At 47.5% G+C, this 20049-nt stretch overlaps 3 protein-coding genes across 3 annotated transcripts in view; 1 reads left to right on the top strand and 2 right to left on the bottom strand.

Annotated features, from left to right (window-relative positions):
* The window catches only part of DNHD1 (dynein heavy chain domain 1), a 71320-nt gene extending 67430 nt beyond the window's left edge, over positions 1-3890 (bottom strand). The window contains exons 1-3 of the mRNA XM_054580622.1: positions 3886-3890; positions 3054-3058; positions 2001-2667 (exon numbers count right to left, since the gene is read on the bottom strand). Coding sequence (XP_054436597.1) covers positions 2001-2667; positions 3054-3058; positions 3886-3890 — 677 coding nt within the window. The remainder of the gene's footprint in view (positions 1-2000; positions 2668-3053; positions 3059-3885) is intronic.
* A 4337-nt stretch (positions 3891-8227) lies between these two features.
* On the bottom strand, positions 8228-13155 carry TIMM10B (translocase of inner mitochondrial membrane 10B). The gene is made up of 3 exons (XM_054580584.1): positions 13074-13155; positions 12773-12868; positions 8228-12585 (listed from the first exon to the last, which is right to left on the bottom strand). Exons 1-3 carry the CDS (start codon positions 13116-13118, stop codon positions 12412-12414), a joined length of 315 nt encoding a protein of 104 aa, XP_054436559.1. The 5' UTR covers positions 13119-13155; the 3' UTR covers positions 8228-12411.
* A 163-nt stretch (positions 13156-13318) lies between these two features.
* ARFIP2 (ADP ribosylation factor interacting protein 2) lies at positions 13319-18090 on the top strand. Its single transcript, XM_054580701.1, has 8 exons — positions 13319-13419; positions 14196-14336; positions 14590-14686; positions 15389-15507; positions 15682-15903; positions 16441-16598; positions 16741-16915; positions 17329-18090. Exons 2-8 carry the CDS (start codon positions 14238-14240, stop codon positions 17482-17484), a joined length of 1026 nt encoding a protein of 341 aa, XP_054436676.1. The 5' UTR covers positions 13319-13419; positions 14196-14237; the 3' UTR covers positions 17485-18090.
* Positions 18091-20049: the final 1959 nt, after the last annotated feature.

Below are 20049 nucleotides of genomic sequence, written 5' to 3'. Positions count from 1 at the left end.
ACCAGGAATATTTGTTCCTGTCTAGGTTTCTGGCATCCAATTTCAACTGTGCACTCGCTCTGTTCCAATGTCTCAGTATACAGGTCCTCAGCACTCTTTTTCAGTGTCCTTAGCTGCTAACCAGGCATCCACCAACACTCCCATGCCCGATTCTGCCCTAATCCCAGTCTCCTCCCTTCTCTGCCCAGAGAAAACGGAGGTTCTTAGTCATGAACTAATTCCCTCAAGTTCAGCTGCCTTCCCGCATATTTATCTGTACATACTCCTGTCTTAATCTTGTCCCCCAGTTTGAGAGGAAGGAGTATCCTTTCTTCTCTACAAGGCTTATCCTTCCATTTGTGCTCTGGGTCCCTTATCCCCTCTTCATGAGGAATTTTCAATCTGTTCTCTTTACCATTAGCCTACATATATTTCCTCTACATATATTTATTGAACACCTACTTCTCAAGCATTGTCCTACGGATTATGAACATCTCTCTATCCTTTCTCTTTTTCTTTTTTTCCAGAGAGTCCCACCCATATACCAGTATTCTTTCAATCTGCTGTCCTATTAACTCTCTCGTTTTAAAGCCTAGCTTCATGAAAGAGCAGTAAAATGTGATTTGCCCTTCATCACTTGTTCCCTCCCTAATCCTCTACAACCTGGCTTCCTCCTCAACAACTCCACTGAAATGGCTCTCACCAAACTCTTCCTTGTTGCTAAATCCAATGAATATTTTTCAGATTTTTCTTACTTGCCTCAGCATCATTTAACAATGCTGACTGCTTCCTCCTCTTTGAAATTCTCTCCTTTTTCAATTTACCTCCTCACTGCAAGATATTTTAACTCTAACCTAAACTCAAACTCCTCTGATGTGCTTCCCCTAACTGTATACACACATCACAGGAGCAGCCAGAGGAAAGGCAGTGTTCTTGATTTTATAGCGCTTAGCACAAATTGTAATTGTATGTTACTTGTATCAGCTTATTTAACATCTATCTCCCTAACTAAACTGTAAAACCCAAGGGAAGAGATTGTTCACTTCTTTATCCTCAGCATCTAGCAGTATCTGAGACATATTAAAGTGTCCAACAATACTTATTGAATGAATGAATGCCTGGGAGACCAGTCCTAGAAAACTTCATGCAAATTAAGCCACATTAGCTAGGCCTTCGAGGTTTACTGCTTGGTCCAAAGAGAGGGCACAGCCCATTTTCACTTCAGTTAAGTTCGCCCAGGAAAAGAAAGTTACACTCGGGGCACAGTGTAAAGGGAAGTTGGCATGGGTTATTGAAGTCGTAAATCGTTGGCATTGGCCATCTGCCATCGGGGCCTCCAGGAACCTGCCTATCTGTCCACCATTAGGGCCCTAAGGCTGCAGAGAAAACGATCCAGGTGTTAATATAGAGCAACACCTGACGAAGTCAAGCTTGATTAAAGGTAAAACTACCCTTCTTCCTAGAGAGTGAATGTGTCTCAGACAGGCTGCAAAGCACTTAGAAAATCAGCCCCATTTGGCAGTGCTGGCAACCCTAAGCTGCCTTGGAGCTGGCTTAGCTCATTCTGACGGGAGTGGGAAGGCCCTCAGACAAACACTCACCTAGGAACATCCCGAGGGAAAGACCTGTACGCATTCCGCACTAGATCATCCCAGAGGTGAGGCTCAGGGATTATGAATGAGTGAGAAAAAGAACTAAGGAGGCTTCCAGCACCACCTGAGAAAGAATCCTGGAAACTCGAAACTCAAACTGTTTTCTGAAGCTTTGGCTTCCTCATAGCTGACTTTTGATTTTCATGAATTTTTGCATTTCCCTATGGGGATTAACACTAAAACCACTGGGTTTATTTTGCAGACAAAAAGGGAGAGAGGAACAGCCTCACACCAGCTTGGCTTGTGGTTAAACTAATCCCTAAAATCAATAGAGAGTTGGCTTTAGACATCCAAATGACCCAGGAAGCACCCATAAACTGGCTTCTTTCTCTCTTCTGCTCAAATCCCCAGGCTAGGACCCTCACGTACTTAGTCTTTCTTCTTGCAACAGACTCCTCCTCTTCGTAGTTAGTGCCACTGCTTTCATACTGTACAGGGATGTCCGTTGCCAGTGCCAAGGGCAGGAGGCTAAGGCCATCTTTCCACTGGGTCTCTTTCAGAGCCACTTCAGCACCAACAATACCCAGGCTGTGCTGTAGCTCAGGCAGAGTCAGTGGTCGCCGCCACGTGGCCAACTCCTCCTCTCCTTGCTTCCCACCCCTCCGGGCCTGCACAAAAGGGCATGCTGGGAGTGGGGGCCCATGATGGAACCTCTGCTTCTGAAGACAGCAGTCAACATGGGACACATTCTCTAACAAAGAGGTGTCTGGGGGAAAGGCCTTTTCTATGGCATCTAGCAGGTCCAGCTGGAGCTGAGACTGGACCCAGGGTGCCCAGCGGTACAGCTGTTCCAGGAAGGGCAGCAAATCAAGGTGGCCAACTAGCAGCACGCGATATGGCGGCAGCAGACGCAGCACCTCATGCAGGTAGTGCCAAGCTGCAGGACGACTGTCCTGTAGCACAGCTGAGAATAGAGTCTGGAGTTCAGCTACCAGATGCTCCACTGACTTCAGGATCTGCCTCCGTCTCCTCGGACAGCACCGAGACTCAAGGGCATCAGATGACGGCTCTTCAGGAGATGAGCTTACCCTCGTCTCTGAGACAAAGAGGAGCTGGGCATTCAACTGCTGGCGAATTGACCTTGCCCACTGCTCAGGCTCTGACTTCCAGTTCCAGGCTCCTGCCTGCTGGGCCTCACCTGCTTGGCCCAGCCCAGGAAAGGAACAAGAGAAGGGGGTCTTAGGCTCTGGTCAAGGGATGATCAGGGTCAACGGGGTTGGAGCAAAGAAAGCAGGGATTTAGGACAGAGAAATGGGAGATGCAGGGCAGAGCTAGACCAGCAGAGGGCCTCTCCTGGGACTCTCAACCCTACCAATAGCGCGCCCCGCCCCCCAAAAGACTTTAGTAATAAAAGCGCCCAAGGACAGAGGTGGGGGCCCTCCCTGTGCTAGTTCCTTCCCACCGCCCAGATGTCTCCCTCACCTGGCCTAATGGGTACAGGAGGCAAGAGAGGGGAAGAGAGACAGATCTGTCGATGAGGTTTCATCAAGGAGTGCCTGTTGTGGAAATGGATGAACTTAGATTTGGGCCCTAGGCAGACTCACTCTACTCACAGCCACCCACACGCGCAGAGACTGGCAGACACACGTGTAACCACTTGTAGAAGCAAGCTGATACACATACGGAAAAAGCTCACTCAGAAAACCTCAGGAACAGTGAGGAACAGTCACAGGAGTGGAGCCTGGCGATCTTCTGAAGAGATGGAACAGGTCGGAACACTTAGAAAGCAGCAAAGCCCCAGTCCTGTCTGCCGGTGGGCTGAAGGCGCTGCTGAAGACAGAAAGCAGGAGAGGCCTCCCGGAGGTCAGGAGGGGCGGGGCCCGGCTGGCAGGTGGAGGAGAAGGAAGAGGAACGAGGGGGTTAGGAGGGATCCATGGGAAAGTGAGAGGAGTGGATCTTCCAGGGGGCAGCGGTGAGAGCCGTTCCACTGGGCAAAAGATCCCGAGCGCTGGACTCACCCACAGCTCCAGCGCCTCCCAGCAGTTAGAACGGTTACCCTCCCGTGAGGCTCAGCGCCTACGCGTGGAGCACCCGAGCCAGAAAGGGGAGGGATCTGGGTATCGGTGGGATAGAGGGAAGAACCAGGGGGCACGGCCAGGCTGAACGTGTTAGGAATAGGGGGTCAGCCTGCAGACAGCAAACACGTTGACTAGGAGAAGTAGCGATCTTGAGGACATAGCGGCTAAGCTAGCGACAGGCACCAACGACCTATCACTGAGACTACCCTTCTCCTCCCCCTCACATATCCACCTACCCCATCTCACCCCCCAAACCCCCAGTAAGGCAAAATTCTTCATCACAAGAAGCTCAGAATCGGAGGTGAGGGGTGGGGCTGAATGAAAACAAAAATAGAAATTCAGCAGAGCCCCACCTGGGCTCTGAAATCTATATTTACATATCCAACTGCTTATTTAATGTCTCCACTTGCATATCTGATGAGTATCTCAAACTTAAAAACTTAAAATATCCAAAACCAGACCACTGACACCCTCTTAAAGGAACCTTCTTCTTTCCCCATCTCACTGTCTTCCCCATCTCAGTAAATGGCAATTCCATTTTTTCCATGCGCTCAGATCAAAACCTTGGAATCACTTTTGATTTCTCTTCCTCTCTCTCCCTCCCCTCCCCACATCACGGGTCTCACCCTTCAGCAAATTCTGCTGGCGGTAGCTTGAAAATATATCCAGAATCCTACTACTTCCCACCACTTTAAGCACTACGACCTCGGTCTAAGCCACCATCACCTCTCACCTGGATTATTCCATAGCTTTCTAACTGGTCTCTCTGCTTCTGTGCTTGACCTGACAATTTGCTCTTTTCAGAGCAGCCAGTGACCCTTTTCGAACATAGGCAGATTCTATCACTCTGCACAAAACTCACCAGTGTCGCCTTGTGTCGCCTTGTGTCATTCCATCGGGTGAAAGCCAAAGTTCTCTGATGGCTTACAAATTGCTATCTGTTGTACTCTCTTCCATTCACACAACGCCTGCTGAGCCTGAATCACACCAAGCATGCTCCCACCTCAGAGCCTACAATACCTCTCTCATTGTGTATCAGTTAGGAGACAGACAAGTTTTCTGTGGCTGGGTAACAAATTACCACAAACTAAACAGCTTAAAAACATTCATTTAGTATCTTACAGTGCTGTAGATTGAAATCCTGCATAGCTTAACTGGGTTCTTTGCTCAGGGTATCATAATCCGGAAATCTAGGAGCTAGCTAATCCTGAAATCAGAGTTGCCTGGGCTGAGTTCTTGTCTGGAGGCTCTGGGGGAAAATCCTCTTCTGTTTTCCTCTTCCGAGCTCATACCTGTTGACAGGATTCAGTTCCTTGTGGTTGTGGTTCCTTCCTGGCCGTCAACCAGGGGCCACTCTCAAGTCCTAGAGGCCACAGCCTCTCTTGCTATGTGGCCCCTCTGTCTTTCGGCCAGCAACGGTTCTTCAAACGCTTCTCATGCTTTGCATCTTTCTGATGTTCTCTTCCGCAACCAGCCAGAGGAAACTTACTGCTCTTCAAAAGTTCATGTGATTCGGTCAGGCCCACCAGATAATCCCCGTCTTACAGTAAGTATGCCATATAAAATAACCTAATTACATAAATAAAACCTATCATATTCACAGTCCTAGAGATAATGCAGGGTATGTAGACAGGGGTTGGGAAATCTTGGGGACCATCTTAAAATTCTTCCTACCACACATATACTGTAATAACAAAAAGACCAAAAAGATATATACACACACACACACACACACACACACACACACATATATATATAAAATACACACACACACAATGACTTAAACATGGTTGAAGTTCGTTTATTTTTTTCTATCTCATTACTGTATAAGTATAATCACTCCAGGAGTAATATGTCAGCCTTTTAGTTTTTCTGCCTTCTCTAAGGAAGTGGTCCTGGTCTTCAAGGTCCAAGAGAGTTTACCACCATATCTCCTAGGCCTCACCCCAACTAGTGAGTTGGGTAAAAGAGAAAGGGAAAACATACCTTTACTTTTAAGGGCACAATATGACAATGCACATATCACTCAATTACACAGACACACCTGGCTTCGAGGAAGGCTGCAAAATCTAATCTTTATTTTCAGTGGCCATGTGCCTAGATAAAAGTCAGGGGTCCTATTAGTAAATAAAGAAGGGAACAATGGATACTGGGGAACTAGAGGCTTAAAACCACAGTGAACATTCTTCATCCCAATGTACACATGGCTTACTCCCTCCTTTCGTCTCTGCTCAGAGACCTTATGAATGAGTTCTCTGACCACCCAATATAAAACAGCAACACTCTTCCTGCCTACCTTATCATTCTTACCCTGCATTATTTTTCCTGATAGCACTTATTACCATCTCATATAAGTATTAACTTAATTGCCTATTGTCCATTTCCCCTGACTAGAAATATAAGCACCGTGGTGGCACACTCTGGTGGCTCTCTGTTCTCTCCCCTTCCCCTGTGCTAGGCACCATGAGTAGAGGATCAGAGAATATTTGTGGAACAATTGCTTAAATGTATAGCAATCTTTCTTACTGAGGAAGAGGATAGATTCGAGTCAGACTGCCTGGATTGAACACCTGACTTCACCACTTACTAGTTGTGGGGTATTTTACCTGTTCCTTTTTTTTTTTTTTTTTTTTGGTAAAATGAAAATAATATTAGTGTCTACCTTGTAGGGTTGTTGTGAGGATTAAATGAGTTAATGCACATAAAATGTCCAGAATAGAGCCTGGTGGATAATAAGCACTTGATATAATTGATATGTGTTAGCTATGTGTTTTTGTTTTGTTCATGACACTCTACAAAGTGCTGTTGACATAATGGTGAACAAGCCACAATAGGGTTCAGTGATGGCATAAATAAGGGCATGGGCAGCCCTTCCTGGAAAGGACAAAGAAGAGTCACAGAGTCACAATAGGCTTTAAAGTTTAAGGCCTTAAAATAAGATTTCCAGACAGATAAGGACAGAAGGGAATTCTGTTCAGTAACCTCTACCGAGTCCGCAACACTGCCTAAAAATCTAATTGTTTCTTTTTTTGTCAGTTCACTCTGCCATTCTGTGCAAAGACTATTTCAAACCTCCTGTACTCTCTCATCTTCTGTTTACTTTTCCTTTACTTTCTGGTAATTCCACCTATTTAAAAAAATAGATGCTATATCAATCAATATTCTCCAGAGAAATAAAATCAATAGGATACAGGTATATACACATAAAAAAAAATTTATTTTAAGGAATTTTCTCACAAAATTGTTTGGGGCTGGCAAGTTCAAAATCTGTATGGTAAGTCAGGATGCTAGAAACTCACGCAGAGGTTAATGCCTCAGTCTTGAGGCAGAACTTCTTCTCAGGGAAATCTCAGATTTTGCTCATGAGGCCTTCAACTGATTGGATGAAGTCCACCCACTTTATTAAGGGTAACTTCTTTTATTAAAGTCAACTAATCATAGATGTTAACCACATCTATAAAATACCTTCACAGCAATACCTAGTGTTTGATTAAATAATGGGGTACTGTAACCTAGACAAGTTGACACACAAAACTGTCACACTTGCTATTTAAAAGGAACTCTCTCAATCTCCCAAAATCAAATTAAAATTACTTAGATCTGCTTCCTTCCATTTCTCCCTCCTTCCTGTTACCAATGAAAGGTGCTCCTTCTCTCTCTAAAGCCAAGCTCTAGACCTTTGCTCTGGACTATTCTCTCTTGCCTTCATTTACCCAACAGCTATTTATTGAGCATCAATTGTGATGGACACTATTTTAGGTGGCTTTATTAGTGTACAAAATGATAACATTGACAGAAACTGATTCATGGAGCTTACATTCTAGTGCAGAGCAAAAATAAGAAACAGAATGAGTAAATGATATATGTAACAGTATATGTAACTATGTAACATATGGCAGAAAAACAGCAGAGGTTAAGTACAGATGCACATCTGTCTCTTTTAATAAAAAGTCCTCCTTTTGTTATGTGGACAGTAGGTTGAGCTGGGAGGAGACCGGAAGATGTTCATTCAACAAATATTTATCAAGCACTTATCATGTGATAAGAATGCAATGGTGAACAATACAGATATGGACTTTGACCTCATGACCAAATGTTAGAAGTGCTATATGCCAAAAACATGAGGAATTATGGGAGCTGGAGTCTGGAAAGGGTTGTTTGAGGAGTATTTGAACTAAGTACTCAAGAATGAGTAGTTCAGTAGGTAGAGGGAAAGCATTGCAAGCCAGGAAACAGCAGGTACAAAGGCCTTGAGATGGAAGAGTATGGGAGGTTAGAGGGATCAAAAGGCCAGTGCGGTTAGAGAAGAGAGAGGGAGAGAGTGAGGTGTGGCTCAGCTCAATTTAACAAACAGCATCGACAGTCCAGTGTTTGAAGCATTGGTAAGATAAAGCGGAGTTAGGCAAGAGCTAGCTCATGCAGGGCCTTGTAAGTCATGTGTAGGATGTCAGTTTTTATCCTAAAAATGGGAAACCACTGCAAAGTTTTAAGCATCAGTTTGTGTTTTCTGGCTTTGAATGGTGAGCAGATTGGAGTGCAAAGTTAGATATGGGAAGCAGCAGCCATTACAATAATGCTGGTGGGAGATTGTGAAAATGGAAACGGACAGAATCAAGGGACATTTAGAAATGTAAGCTGATAGGATCTGGCAGTTGAGCAAAGGGATGAGTGAGGTTTCTAGCTTCTACAATTGGGTATTTTCTTCCAGGCACAGGAGGAAAGTTTATGAGGAAACATGTTGAGTTGGGGATGTTTTTGAGACACCTGGGTGGAGATGCCAATCTCAGACATCTGGAAGTCATCAGTAACCAAATCTTGGAGTGGGGATGAAACAATCCTAGAAAAAAATAGACTGAGAAAGAACAAGACCTAGAGAAACTTTTAGATTTAAAGGCTGGAGGTGGGTGAGCCTGCAGAGGCTAAGAAATTGCGGTCAAAGAGTTAGTAGTAAGTGTGTGTGTAGAATCACAGATGCTAATGGAAGACTGTTGATGATGAAAAACTAGTCAATATACTAGATGCTGCTGAGAAGTTGAGGACTGGGAAATAAGCGCAGGATTTTGGAATATGAAGGTCATTTGGTAAGCAAGTGTGACCTCAGTAAGAAACATTTCAATAGAATAAAGGTTGTAGAAGTCAAAAAACCGACTGGGTGGAGGAATGGGATGGAGAGAGCCAAAGTATCCAGAAGTTTTTAGAATAAAGTGGAAAAAGTAGGATGGTAGCTGAAGGAGAAATGAGGTACAGAGTGGTTTCTTTTTTCTAACAGGGGTGTCTTTAGCATGTTTAAACACTGATGAGAATTTAGTAAAGTGTTAAAAAGTCAGGGATTCCCAAAAAAGGAAGGACTGGGATTCAGGGCATTGGCCTTAAAAATGCTTGCCCTTTTTAGACAGAAGAGAATGATGTAGACTAGATGGGTGACCAGATGTTTTGGAAGTTCTCAACTGACAGCTTCTACTTTTGTCTATGAAGACGTAAGTAGCTGCAGAAAGTAAAGAGACTGATGGTGATGGGGGCGGCAGAGGGCTAGTAAGAGGCTTGAGAATATTGGTTTGAAATGCTTATTGCAGCGAGGACTGGAAAGGTCCAGTGGGATTTTGGGGCTCAGACCCCATCTGAAATTGGTAACCATGAATTCATAGTGATATAAATCGGCTTTATAGTTGTTTCCTTGGGTGGCCTTTAGCTGTCCTAATGCAGGCACAGACAAATGTTTCATTTTATCTAAGCATCCAAAAAAGACACAAGAGGTAAGGAAATGCAGCCTATTCCAAGAGAATCACTAGAATTTAAGCTGGATAGGAATCTAAAGAAAAGGTAGACACAATGGCCTGACTGTTCCCAGTGAAATCAAAGAATGATAGTAGAGGAATAATTAAATAAAGTGGAAGGAATATGGTCAGTGAATAAGATATAATAGTACAAATAATAGTGTTTTGAAGATGATAGAGCAGTTTGCATTGAAGACACTGGCCAGGATATAACTATGGGAGTGGGCACCTAAGAAAGTGGAAATCATTGGAGATTGTGTCAAAGAACTAAAGAGACCAAAATATTGAATGAAGTGTGCAAGTAAACATTAAGTATTTTTGAGAGAAAACATTAAGTAGTGGGTAAGAAGACCTAGGGCTAGCTATTTAGGGGAAAGTAGAACGGTAGTTACTGAGGACAAATAATGAGGTTGAGAGGATGGGATACTTGAATAGCCTCAAAGGAATCAGACTTTGCAAAGTAGTGGACAGTTATGTTCTGAAGCCATGATGGCAGGAACACTAACCCTGTTTCGAATATGACTGTGATAAAGGGATAAAGTTTTGTCAACATTTTTCATTGTGCCAATGGCTCCTGCATTATCACAAGACCTGACGGCAAGTTCAACAGATGGAAGATGGATAGTAAGACAAAGGTTCTAAGTATGAAGAGAAAAGAACCAGGACAGAGAGACTGGAAATTTAAGAAAGGGACTAATTGATGAAATCAGACTGAGGGACGCTTGTTTTTCCATGCTTGGGGACAGGTTTGGTGCAGATGAGTAAGCAAACTGAAGCTCTGGAAGTTCAAATGTTCCTAGCCCTTCTCAAATAATTATTAAGTATGTGATGTGCAAACACAAATAATTGACAATCATCTGAAGTTTACTGCAAAGACACTCAAAAATGATGATGTAGACAAATCCTTCCACCAGCAGCACAATATCCTGGGTCCCTATTTCCCTGTCTCTGGGAATTGGGAAGTTCACAAGCTGTTTTACCTGCATTTATACTTTCCAAGGAAAGAATTATATTGTGTAGACATGAAGCCAATCAGTAAGGAAGTTCCTAGTAAGCAACTTTTACTTTCTAATAAATTTTTCTGGTCAAGATTTGTTCAAGAAATAGCAGCTAAAAAGGCAAAAAATGCCACTTTTTTCAACAGGTAACTCTATGATATACTTCTGGTACATTCTGGATTCTTGCTTCGTAATCTGTTAATTGGGGTATAATACCTTTAACTTGTAGTTATAAAGACTAAGGTAAAGCATGACATATACCAACATCAGAACCTATGCAAAGTAGGGGCTCAATAGACTTTTTTTTTAAAAAGATTTTACTTTATTTATTTTTAGAGGGTAAGGGAGAGAGGAAGAGAAACATCAATGTGTGGTTGCCTCTCGCGTGTCCCCCACTGGGGACCTGGCCCACAACTGGGAATCGAACCAGCGACCCTTTGGTTTGCAGGCTGGCACTCAATCCACTGAGCCACACCAGCAGGGTCAACAGACATTATTTTGAGAGGTAGCCTGGTATAATAAAAGGAACATGGATTTTAAAGTCAGATCTGTAATTTTAATGCAGGGTCTGCTATTAGAGAATTCCAATCTCCTGATCTGTATAAGGGAGAAAACTGTGTACTTTGTGGGTGGTCGTAAGAAGTTATTTTTTATTATTGTGGAGACCAATGTCTAAGAGCTTCCATTTCCTCTGCAAAACTGCAACATGGTCACCTGATCAGGTGAGGAGGGGGATTAAAGAGAGCAGTCACTATGTAAGTCACTACAAGGGTGATTAAGGACAGTGACCAGACTAGGAACCCACAAAGTGTTGCTCAGTGGTAATGAGGGCTGGATTGAGGTTGAAAACCTTAACACATACAGCTGTGTTTTTCTCTAGCTGTTTGAATGGAGTAACAGAAAAGATTAAATAGCTAGAATGATACAAAAAAAAGACACAATGGCAGCAAAAAATGGGGTGGAGTGACAGGTCATTCACACAGCTGAATGCAGAAGTAAATTCCACAAAGGGGTGCACAATAAAAAGAATGGCTAAGCTGGAATTAGAAATCGCAAAGCAGGCACACTGGGAACAACATGGGGTAGAGGGTGGAAGAGCTGGAATTAGGAAATTATAAATAAGCAGTGAGATATTTAAGTAACATTGAAGAGGTCCTGAAGATTTTGCTTTATCCCTTCTTTTCTATAACCACCCTTATCTACGTCTCCTTTGGGGTTCTTTCTCTCAAGTCTGACCATATTGCAGAATACGGTCCCCCAAGTTTCTCTCTTTCTGACTGCCCCTGAAGACAAGCACAGAGAACTTCTTTGCTTAAAGGTTTTACTGATCATTCAGGATAGAAAACAGTAAAAAAGTAACAACTTGGGGAAATGGTTAGTTTCAAAACACCCCAGAATTCTTATAAATTTCATCTGTTCTGGATGTAGTCCCTAAAAACCCTGTGATTTCTTGATGTGTTTTCCTCATATATCTCTTCCTATCCTTAAATATGGCAGAATTACTTCTTATAAGGCACAACACACACACACACAGAGTTATGAATACCTGACTTACATGTGAGCCAGTAAAGTCAGACTGAATTAAGTTAATGGCAGCTAGACAAAGCTCCCAGGTCCCTGCTATCTGGCCAGGAACCACCTCCTGCTGTGATTACCAACCTTAAAACTGTACCCACAAACCTTGCCTTAACCAGGTGCCTGGGAATGAATGCTGAGGTTTTCCTTCTACACAAAGAAGACAATTTCCCTGCTGCTAGGGTTGAAGACAGCAGGTATGCACTGACATAATAAAGTGGGCAAAGCTTCCCTGCCCAGAACATAAACCAAAATAGAATAAAAGCGGGTTTATTACTCCAGGAACAGGAGCAACAGTACCCAGCTCTCAGGCAACTCTTCACTCTACATGTACAGGCTGCGCCCAGCTCCAGGTCCACGGGCTCCTTCAACGTGAGGGTCCATCCAGTGCCTCCCTTCTCGGGGCTGGGGATGGCTAACTGCCTGATGGTGAGTTCCCGGGCTGTTCAGCAACACCTGGCACAGCTGAGGCAGCCTCGTAGTCTGCGATGCGGCGCTGTACCAGGGCCGGCATGAGCTGCACGTATGCGGCCATGAGGCGGTGGTTGGAATGGATCAGCTTCCCAGCACAGCTGTGCAGACAGGCCTCCTGGAAGGAAGACAAGGTGGAAGCGGAGGCCAAAGGTGTCCTATCAGGTCCGTCTCCTTCCTTCCCATCCCCAGCCCAGGGGCGGGGGTCATGGAAAGACCGCGGCCAAAGGGAAGGGAAGTGGTGGGGAGGTGAACAGTCTACGGTTAACTGAGGAAGAAGAGTAACTCCCTGCTCGGTTCCCCACCTCCTCAGCATCCAGAGCTCGGTGGTGCAGGCTGGGCACGCAGCGCTGGAAGCAGAGTTCCGTCATCCGATTGTAGACCAAGAGGAAGTCCCGCAACTGGGAGAGAAGGGAACCAAGAACTCAACGACAAGGGAGCCCACACCTCAATTCCAGGCCGCGCCGCCTAGACGTTTCCCAGGACCGCGCACCACAGCCCAATACCCCCCATCCCTTGGATCCCTGCGTCTCCGGGGTTCGTGCCGTGCGGACGGGGATACGAGCTGAACGTAAGTTCCCGAAGCTACTTTTAGCTGCTACTCACATTCCTCAGCTGCTGCTGCTGTTGCTGCTGCTGCTGCTGCTCCATCCGGCCACTAGCGCAAGCCAGACCTCACTTCCTTTACAGCTTCTCGGTAACGCCCCGGAAGTAATCTCTCAACGGTCCCCAGGGACTGAGAGAAGGAGCTCAGGAAGGATCGCCCTGCCCCCAGCTTTAATATCACTTCCGCCCTTATAATCTGCGACGTGGCCGGCTTCTTCTGCCCGGGAGAGGACGTCACTTCCGCCGATTCCCTGACCTGCTGCTAGGATCGCGACGGGAACTGGAGCCGGAGGTCCCCGCGCGGCCCGGGCCTGGCGCCCTAAAGGGAAGAGCGGCCCAGCCCGAGGTGAGAGGGGCATACTTGGTCCAGGGGAAATTGAACGCATGAACCTGCCCTGAGGGCAAGATACCTCTGAGATCAGGGGATGATGAGGACACACCTGATGCCCAGGTGTATGGGGTTGGGGGAGCTGGGAAACACCTGGGGAGAGAAAACTGATTTTGGAAGGGATCACCTATGTCCTGCGAAAAAGAGACTTTTCCCGGAGGCCAGGAACATACACAAATTTATTCAACCAAAGCCTGTCCGGGAGGGCCGGAGTAATAGAAGGTGCATGGGATGGAGGAGGGGAAGATCCCTTGAAGGAGAGGGGAAGAAACACCAAAGGAGTGTGAAAGACCAAGCGGTGGATAATATACCTGAGCCCTAGAAAGGGGTTCATCTCCTGGTAGGGAGAGTCACCTGCATGGGGATAAGCTCCAAGAGAATACAGACTTTATCTGTCTTGTTGTTCACTGCTATATTTACATAGCCTCAAATAGTGCATGGCACATAGTAGGTACTCAGTATCTATCGAATGATTGAATGCATGAATGATCACCTGAGTCCTGGTGGGGTTGGAGGGTCGTGAAAAGACACCTGAGGCCTGGGTGTGCATGTGTAAAACTGTGCACCCTGGGAGGAAGAGATGCATGTATTATTACCTGAGAAAAGATGTGGTAGCCAAACTCCAGAACACTCCAGCTCTGGGGCGACCTCTAAAACCTCAGAAATGGTGGGGGAGACTTTTCTTTTCTAGGGCCTTGGCCAGTTTCCAGCACTGTCTGTGTTGGGCTTTGCAGGGCACTGGGGTGGAGACATCGACTCCAGTCCCTTCCCTAGCCATGACGGACGGGATCCTCGGGAAGGCGGCCACAATGGAGATCCCCATCCATGGGAATGGCGAAGCTGGGCAGCTGCCTGAGGATGATGGGCTGGAGCAGGTGCTTCTGTTTGATTCTTCTCCTTCTTGTTTCAATTTAGGAATCCCAACTTATAAACCCTGGGCTCTCTATTCTAGTAGCCTTCCCTAACTTACCTAACTCCCTTCAATCTTTTTACAAATCTTCATTCTGATTCTGTGCAGACTTCCCTTGTGTGCTCTCTCTATGATGCTTCAATCCAAGCTTGTTCTCACTCCCAAAATGCTTCAGCTGCCCCTATGTTCCTGAAGCCCCCCTCTTCTCTGGCCTATAGGACCTCCAGCAGGTGATGGTGTCAGGACCCAACCTCAATGAAACCAGCATTGTGTCTGGTGGCTATGGGGGCTCTGGCGATGGACTCATCCCCACAGGTATGAATGATCAGAACAGGAAGCTTGAGTGGAAAGGGGGAGAGGGATGGTTCTGGGGGCATAGGATGTCTAAGAAAGCTTGAAGTACCTCTAGGGGTCTTGGAAACCTCTGGTAGTATGAACCCTATGAACGCTCATCACCCCAAGGCCAGTTCCCAGGCTTGTCCAACTGCTGCCATTTGCCATTTCCCCTTTCTCTGCTGCCACCACCTGAAGCAAGTTAAGAAGTCTGTTCCACAGAAGTTCCCCATGCTCTGGAGCTTGATGCTGATTTGGAACTTCATGAGCCTTTTCGGTTTTACTTTAGACTCTAAAGTTTAGAGGAATAAACAGACCTGAGTCTCACACTGAGTAGGATTCCACATGGGAATGTCAAGCAGGTTTCCTGTTATCAGGACTCACCGTCCTTGACCACCCACCTCACACTCAGTGTATTTCCTTCTGTTTCCTCTGCCCCTATACACCAGCAGCTCCCTCTTCCCTCCCCCTCAAATCCCCACCACCACCTCAGAAGGAGGCCGTATGTTTATTGGGATTTGCGTCTCGGGGCATAAGATATGAGTTCCTCCTAGTGAGTAGGAGAATCTAATCATCTCTAGCTTTTGCTCCTTCAGGGAAGTCATTTTCAGGTGCTGGGAGGGAAGTATGGGTGGAACCACATACTTCTGAGAGAGTCTGGTGTCAGAGAACTTGGTCCTTTAGGGTCTGGCCGCCATCCATCTCACAGTGCCACTCCTGCCGGCCCCGGAGATGAGGTGGCCCGAGGCATCGCTGGAGAGAAGTTTGACATCGTCAAGAAATGGGGCATCAACACATATAAGGTGGGATTCAAGCACCTCTTCCTTTCCCCAAACACCCCCTGGATACCTTCTTCCCTTTTCCCAGACACTAATATTCCATCTACGGCTAAGACTAGGAGCCCGGGTATGCTGGGGTAGATACTTGTGGGGGCAGTGTGCTAGGGTTTCTGACTTGTTCCCCCACTTCCCAATCAGTGCACAAAGCAGCTGTTGTCAGAGCGATTTGGCCGAGGCTCCCGGACTGTGGACCTGGAGCTAGAGCTGCAGATTGAGTTGCTGCGTGAGACGAAGCGCAAGTATGAGAGTGTCTTGCAGCTGGGTCGGGCACTGACAGCCCACCTCTACAGCCTGCTGCAGACCCAGCATGCACTAGGTGACGCCTTTGCTGACCTCAGCCAGAAGTCCCCAGAGCTTCAGGTGCCTCAGCCAGGCCAAAGAGGGTGGGGGGACTGGGCCCAGGCCCTCCCAGGCAGTCACCCCTCAGCCTCCCTCCCTCCCTCCTGCAGCCCAGAGGGAGAACCCCTCCAGGGTGGGCCCAGCCCTGCCCCCAGCAGCACTCACCTGTGGAGGCAGCCTAAGGGTTTGTACAGAGGTCCAGAAGTTGGAGGGGCTGAGGGAGGTGGCACACAAGGTGCCTCACAAGTAACCCTTCTCTGCATTGGTGAGAATGCCTTTGATGCTCAGCCTAATCGGAGCCCCTCCCTTGCCTGCTGCACTAGCTTTCTCTGTTCTAGTCCTGTGAACTTATCTGAGAACCCCACCCCACATTCCCACCCCAGGCATCCCCACGGTGGCCCCACTAACATTCTGGCTAAGAGCCTTACTGAAGGCAGTCCTTGGTTGTTTCAGTTTTGATGGCTGCTTTCTCCCTGGGGAAGAGGGGGATGAAGGGCCCTACAGCTCCAGTCAGGTAGGGACTCTTTCTTAAGGACTGTCCCTCCCTTCTGCCCTCAGGAGGAATTTGGCTACAATGCAGAGACACAGAAGCTGCTGTGCAAGAATGGAGAGACACTGCTAGGGGCTGTGAACTTCTTTGTTTCTAGCATCAACACATTGGTCACCAAGACCATGGAAGACACACTCATGACTGTCAAACAGTATGAGGCTGCCAGGTGTGGGCACTGGCAGGGCCTAGGGTTTTGGGAGTTGGCTGGCTTGGGTGGAAGTTTGAGATTAGGGACATAAGAATTAAGCAAGGAAAGGAGAGTGTGGAGGACAAAGGGGTGGAGATGAGCCTATATCACCCCTCCCCAGGCTGGAATATGATGCCTACCGAACAGACTTAGAGGAGCTGAGCCTAGGCCCCCGGGATGCAGGGACGCGTGGTCGACTTGAGAGTGCCCAGGCCACTTTCCAGGCCCATCGGGACAAATATGAGAAGCTGCGGGGAGATGTGGCCATCAAGCTCAAGTTCCTGGAAGAAAACAAGGTGCAAACCCCACCCCTCTGACCCCAGCCCACTTTCCCATCTGTAACACTGACCTGCCCCATCACAGCCTAACAAAGGAGTGGGATCTTCCCCTAGCCCCCCTCAACCCTTGGACCTTGCCAGGTCTCCCTCCTTCTACCCCCTGGCCCTTTTCTGTTGAAGAATTGGCTGCTGGTCCCAGGATCATGACAGAAAAATCACGCCCTGGGCTGCGGTATCAGAACCCCAGGCCCAGCAAATCGAGTCAGGGTTTCTCCATCAGATTGACCCTTTCTTTGACTTCCTTGGTGGAGTTCAGCCCCCACCCCAAAAGCACCGTCAGAGAGAGTCCATGCACCCCTGGTCTGGGCTCAGGTTCAGCCCCTCAAGAAGGGCATCTGAGTCCAGCCTCAGCTGACCCTCTGGACCCCCAGATCAAGGTGATGCACAAGCAGCTGCTGCTCTTCCACAATGCTGTGTCCGCCTACTTTGCTGGGAACCAGAAACAACTGGAGCAGACCCTGCAGCAGTTCAACATCAAGCTGAGGCCTCCAGGAGCTGAGAAGCCCTCCTGGCTAGAGGAGCAGTGAGCTGCTCCCAGCCCGACCTGGCTATCAAGAAGGACACTGGGAGGGGCAGTCCCAGGGTGGGGGAGATCGGACATGGGATATCCCTTGCCACCTGCCCGCTGGCTTGGGCTCCTTTTCCCTGGCTGGGGCTTGACACCAATTTGCCCACATTGCTGTGGGTAGGGAGGGGGCCTGCAGGCCCAGCAGCTGCTGCCCTGTCCCTTATCTTCCTGGACAGTGGGCTTCATTCCCAGATATTTTCCTTCCACTCCACAGCCAAAGGCTATGACAAAACTACTCCCTGGCCAATGGTATCACTCCTCAGGCCTATCCCCAGCTCTTGGGGTATGCCCCCTGACCAATGGCAGAGCCTCAAAAGGCCCTGTCAGCCAATGGCAGCTCTTCTTGGGCTCCTCTGGGCCAATGATGTTGCCTCCAATACCCTTTGTCCCTCCTCTATGCGTGCCCATTGCAGAGAAAGGGACTGGGACCAAGGGAGTAGGAAAAATGGGGAGACCCATTGCTGACCCTGCATCTGAATGGGCCTCCCCTCACCTACCCACCCAGTTTAATTGTGCTTAGAGCCCTGGAAGATTGGGACCTAGCACTAGGAATAAACCTTTCATAAAAGCAGGCCCAGTGAGGTCAATTTGTGGGGGACTCTAGGAGGGTGGGCTGGGTGGAGAAATGCTCAGTCTAATAATAATACACCAAAATCCTATGAAATCTGAAGAGCTGGGGCCAGACAACTGAAGTCACAGATTGCAAGAACAGCATGAGAACCCACTTTCCCTGAGGCCTAGTTCAAGCCAAAGCTTTATTTGCCCTTCAGGCCAGCACCAAGATGGTTATGGATCTTAAGAGCACGGGGATCAAGGGGGTCAGGCCCCTGACCTTCATCATGCATTCATTCATACAGCAAATATTTACTGAGTGCTTTTACTTGCCTGGCAGTGCACTAGACCCTGGGGAAACATCAGTGAATAAAACATGGTCCCTTCCCACAGTGCTTACGGTCTAATGAGGGATGGAGACAAGTAACCAGGCAACTACAACACAGTGATAAGTACTAGGATAGAGAAGTACAGGGAGCTATGGGAGCGCACGGGAGGGGCAACTCGCCTAAACTGGGGTGGAGACGGGGATGTCAATGTGAAAGCTGAGGTTAAAGGGTGAGCAGACAGCCAGAAAGATTAGGGGAGAGAGCATCCTAGGCTGAGGCCAATATGTGAAAGCCCTAAATAGGAATCTGGAGGAATTTGGAGTGAAAGATGAAGAGGGAGTGACTAGAAGACTACAGAGGTAAGGTATTATAGAAAGAGATGATGGTAGACCTTTTCAGGCCAATCAAGGACTTTTGCCCTTTGGAGAAGGGGAGCTGCCTTTTCAGCAGAAGTTTGACACATAGGAGAAATCTAGGGTTGAGGAAAGTGGTCCTTGTGAGGCTTAAAGTAGCGTAATACAGACCCCAGTTCCCTTATATTGGGGGCAAAGTTACTAGACTACCCATCTCCAAAACAAGCATGAATCCTGTCTGAGGCACTTCACAAGCACTGGAGCACCTGTTCTGGGTGCCTGGACTCAGGTGGATAAGAGGTTGGGGCAGTTTCTAGGGCCCTCACTGCACCCAGGTGTTTAGTCCAAATCGGAACCTTGGCTGAGGGGAGAACGCTCCCCAGGAGCGCTTTAATTTAGAGCCCAGGTGCCATCACCTCCGCTCCTTAGCCAAGGAGAGCTCCAGAATGTTCATTCTCCCCTACCTGTATGGAGGGCTGGAAGAAGGGAACAACCCAGTCAGCAGATTTTTGTCGCGCTGAGATCCAGCAGCAGCCCAATGTTGCCCTTTGCCACAGATACCGCATCTGCCAGGCAGGCTTCCTGGGCTTTGGTCAGCCTGCAGTCATCTGACTGGAGCTTGATTATTTGGGGAGCGGTGACCCCCACACAAGCTCCCCGCCCTCTGCCACCTTTATGAGCCACTGGGAATTTTTCATCATGAAAGGTACTGAATCTCCAAGTGACTGGAGGCAGGACCTAAACGCAGAGCTCAAATCCTGCTTACACCACTTTGCAACAGTGATTAGGGTTCACGTCTGTGGGGAGCCAGGCCCTCAGTTTCTCCGTTGTAAAACATGGCTAATAAAAGAAGCTACCCTATTAACATTACTTGTAGCATTACGAGTATCAAAGGAGATAATAGATGTAAAGTGATTCTTTCTGTGTCTGGCACAATATAAGCAGTCCCTATTAACCGTTATTATAATTTTTATTATTTTCCACGGAGCTGCTCTTCCACAATGGGGTGATTCTGAGAATTGCTCTGGTCTTTGGAGTGTGGAAGGGAGTCGCTGGATGGTCTGAACCATAATTTCCTCGCCAGGGTGCTCCTGAGGGAAAGCCAGGCAACTACAGCCCAGTGAAGTCAGCTCCCCCTCCACCCCCTTTTTACTCCGTCAGGCCGTTCCAGAGCTCTGGGTACTGCCCTTCCACCTATGGGCTCTTAGCCGCCCAGAGATCTGTGCTGAGGTACAGACGATTCCTGTTTCCCATGATCCACAGAGTCCACACTAGCATATGCCGTAGGAG

The sequence above is a fragment of the Pteronotus mesoamericanus genome, unplaced genomic scaffold, assembly GCF_021234165.1.
Source record: "Pteronotus mesoamericanus isolate MK-2021 breed Mesoamerican mustached bat unplaced genomic scaffold, CSHL_Meso_final contig_591, whole genome shotgun sequence".
NCBI classification, from domain to species: Eukaryota; Metazoa; Chordata; class Mammalia; order Chiroptera; family Mormoopidae; genus Pteronotus; species Pteronotus mesoamericanus.
Note: the sequence above shows the minus strand (reverse complement) of the source record. Positions and strands in the feature narration are given on the sequence as shown.

What these genes read in the sequence shown, in the direction of transcription:
- TIMM10B (XM_054580584.1), bottom strand. Translation starts at nt 13,118, where the DNA reads ATGGAGCAGCAGCAGCAGCAGCAACAGCAGCAGCAGCTGAGGAAT. An exon ending in AGCAGCAGCAGCTGAGGAAT is followed by an intron (nt 12,869 to 13,073) that starts GTGAGTAGCAGC and finishes CTTCTCTCCCAG; the next exon opens with TTGCGGGACTTCCTCTTGGT. An exon ending in GAGCTCTGGATGCTGAGGAG is followed by an intron (nt 12,586 to 12,772) that starts GTGGGGAACCGA and finishes TCTTCCTTCCAG; the next exon opens with GAGGCCTGTCTGCACAGCTG.
- ARFIP2 (XM_054580701.1), top strand. Translation starts at nt 14,238, where the DNA reads ATGACGGACGGGATCCTCGGGAAGGCGGCCACAATGGAGATCCCCATC. An exon ending in AGGATGATGGGCTGGAGCAG is followed by an intron (nt 14,337 to 14,589) that starts GTGCTTCTGTTT and finishes TCTGGCCTATAG; the next exon opens with GACCTCCAGCAGGTGATGGT. An exon ending in GGGGCATCAACACATATAAG is followed by an intron (nt 15,508 to 15,681) that starts GTGGGATTCAAG and finishes CTTCCCAATCAG; the next exon opens with TGCACAAAGCAGCTGTTGTC.